Here is a 3,323-nt window from a genome sequence, read left to right on the forward strand (position 1 = left end):
CATCAAAGAATCGAAGCGCGAGCTTACAATAAGGCGGATAAGGTTAGCGACAGCCTAACATAGCAGAGCTAACATGAAGCCACTTTAAATAATGAATCAACAATGGCCCTACCAAAAAGAACCTGGGTGGGTAGAGGTGGGGTGCGCAGGATAAGTTGAAGAGTGGACAAAATCTCAAACTTCTCTCAGTCAGTCTGTCCATGAATGAATAATAAAAAAAAGAGTCAGCCAATTGTCACGGTCAGCGTCACCTATTCCCATAAAACCTACCCTTTTTATCATTTTCCTGAATTCTCTCTCTCTCTCTCTCTCTCTCCCCCCCTCTCAACGACACTGGGCAAAGAAAGCGTTTAATCGCTGTTAGTACTTTTGTTTCTTCTCTATCATCAATACTATTTCCGATAACCATCATCACCATTCAGTAAGGCAAGGCAGGCGCAAAATGGATGGTCTGCCCTCTGGATATCGCCCCAACGTTGGTGTCTGTCTCATCAACTCTGATAACCTGGTCTGCTCATCACCACTTTTTTCCTTCTTCTGATTTATAACTTGTGCTGATTAGTACCTTGGTTGTTTTCTTTTAATTAATTGATAAAAAAATTGTTTCGATGTTTTGACAACTGATCACTTATTAGTTGTTGCTTGACCTCTTTTTTCCACCCTTCCAAATGTCCCTCGCTCTCTGAAATTGGTGTTTCATGAGAAGACATGATAATGTTCCTTTGTTAATTATTTACTTGCAGGTTTTTGTGGCTTCAAGATTAAATGTTCCAGGAGCATGGCAGATGCCTCAGGTAATACCACATTGGATTTGATTTTTCAGAAAAAGTAATTAATTCTTAAGAAATGTGCAGGAATTGTTCAACTACTTATTATTTCTCTTCTCGCCCTCGAGCGTATCTTCTACAATTATTCAGTGACTAGAAGAATAAAATTGTGATTCCAATCCTTCTATAATGTTAAAGTAAGCTTAGTTTTTAATTTGACCACCGAAGTGAGTGTTCCGACCGATCACAGTCTTGGTTTACATTCGGACAAGATCTCACTGAGAATATTCTCAGAGCATTGGACTTCGCTCTATTGTTAAATAAAGTAGAGAACACCTTCTAGTTCTCTATTTTTACGCATACCGGCACCCTGTTCCAAGTTCAGATTATTTGATAAATGTGATGAAAATAATTTGTGATGCTATAGGATTCCGCCTATTTGCAGGTAACTTCCTAGAGTTTAGATAATTAGTGGTCCTGACACTTGAGTGGGTTATTCACGCGATTCATTTGAACCACCCTTCGCAGATGTCTGACAAGAAGAATTATGATATCAGCATCTCTGAATTTACATTAGTTCTCTTTTGACTATAGTTTCCACCCTTTTGCCATGCTTATGTGTTCATATTTGTGATTTCCCATGACAGGGGGGCATTGAAGATGGTGAGGAGCCTAAGTCTGCAGCCATCAGGGAATTGATGGAAGAAACAGGGATAGTCTCTGCTGAAGTTGTTGCCGAGGTTTGTGATCAACTTTGCTAACAGAACGACAACTAGTTATTTTTTTCATGCACCGAAAACAAACACTCTCTCAAGTACTCTTGTGAATGCGTCTTTTAAGCTATAACCTTGAATTCACGATCAATCCTTTTCTGTTTTGTTGGCTCTGTAATCACAGGTTCCAAATTGGTTGACTTATGACTTCCCCCCTGCTGTGAAGGCCAAGGTGAATCGTCTCTGGGGAGGTGAATGGCACGGACAGGCACAAAAGTGGTGAACCTCTTTATTTGTCTCGTCGAGTACACAATCTTAAATTGTGAAAGAATATAACATTAGGTTTAAATTGGAGCAATTAAATGTGCAGTGTCTAATATGACTGCACTATTACAGTTTTCGTGAATTGCAATCAAAATGCACCAAAATACCAGGGCCTTTCTTTCGTGACATTTTCATCTCATTTTTCTGATCCCAAATCCAATCGCTTTTAGTACTATAATCCTCTTTTTATCTTTGTGAGTTTCTAAATATTTAAATGAACCTGAACCCCAATATGTTTCTGATGATCGGGAATTTCATTTGTTGTGAATCTAGAGGGAAAAAACTCAATTATATCTATCCTATGATTACATACATGTGTTGTTAAGCTAATTGCAACTAGATTTATTTGCGTGTCTGAAATAATGATGATTTTGAAATAGTTGGAATAATATAGTATAAGAGAAATGGAATGTTCTATCCTGCTGCTTCTGCATATGATTTCAGGGGTAACAATGGGTTTTGTCCAAAAACCATTTCAACCAAAAAACTTAGAACTTTTAGGTAAGACCTCAAGATATGATTTATTTTATTCTCTAACAAGTTTTGTATGACAGGTTTCTCATGAGATTAACAAAAGATGAGAGTGAGATCAACTTAGCAAGTGGCGAAGCAGACCCAGAATTTGCAGAGTGGAAATGGGCTAGCCCCGAAGAAGTTATTGAGCAGGTATGGTGCAGAAAACAGTTAAGATGTTATAACATTATATTATGTACATTTGAATCCTCACTGAGATAAGAAAGCGATTGACCACAGGCAGTGGACTACAAGAGGCCAACTTATGAAGAAGTTATGAGGACATTTAGGCCTTACTTGAATGAAAATGGAATAGTTGCTAAATGTAAATCTTCAAAGTGGTAAATGGTGTGCGTGTGCTTTTGTAGGTGGCTCTCCATGAAATCTGAACTTTGTAGGACTCTGTTCTTTGTAAATGGAAGTTTCAGTTAGAATTTCAAAATTAGATGGGTGCTTAACTGTAATAAAACTCCTTGTTCAATGAATTCTCATAATTTTGTGTATGTTACTTGCATACTGAAGAGTTGACGTCCATAAGCTTTGCAAAACAAGCTAAAATCAGTAGAAATATAGTTGTTGTGATTTAAATGTTGGTGCGGTAGGCGCTAGATAAGTAATGTGTATAGCTTTTAACTCTAGTGAATCATGCCGTAAACGAAGAAAAACTAAGTTTTGGTTTCTGAAACTCGTCGAGGATTAATCATTTTTGTTTCATTTTTTATGATGATACTGTAGGCCTAGAGAAAGAAAAAAAGAAAAAAGTTAAAACTTGCGGGGTTTTCTTTTTTCACCTATACTCCGATACGGCTGTTTTTTTTTTTAAATAAATAAATAAATAAAACAAAGCAGAGGTTCAAATTTGAGGTCTCTTGAACGGAGAGGGAACGGCTAATGTTGATTGAGCTTCAACTCATTGTTAATGCAGGACTGTTCTAAATTTTTTCCTATACTCTTATCCTAAGCGTCCACGAAGAGGTTACCATGTTTATGAACACAGATTTCAGCT

At 37.3% G+C, this 3,323-nt stretch overlaps 1 protein-coding gene across 1 annotated transcript; it reads left to right on the plus strand.

Moving 5' to 3' along the window:
- The first annotated feature begins 213 nt into the window (after positions 1-213).
- LOC105135464 (nudix hydrolase 25-like) lies at positions 214-2,831 on the plus strand. Its single transcript, XM_011040340.1, has 6 exons — positions 214-508; positions 744-794; positions 1,415-1,507; positions 1,665-1,759; positions 2,359-2,470; positions 2,558-2,831. The coding sequence occupies exons 1-6, from the start codon at positions 443-445 to the stop codon at positions 2,660-2,662; spliced, it is 522 nt and encodes a 173-aa protein (XP_011038642.1). The 5' UTR covers positions 214-442; the 3' UTR covers positions 2,663-2,831.
- Positions 2,832-3,323: the final 492 nt, after the last annotated feature.

The sequence above is a fragment of the Populus euphratica genome, unplaced genomic scaffold (genome assembly GCF_000495115.2).
Source record: "Populus euphratica unplaced genomic scaffold, PopEup_1.0 scaffold123.1, whole genome shotgun sequence".
In the NCBI taxonomy this organism is placed as follows: domain Eukaryota; kingdom Viridiplantae; phylum Streptophyta; class Magnoliopsida; order Malpighiales; family Salicaceae; genus Populus; species Populus euphratica.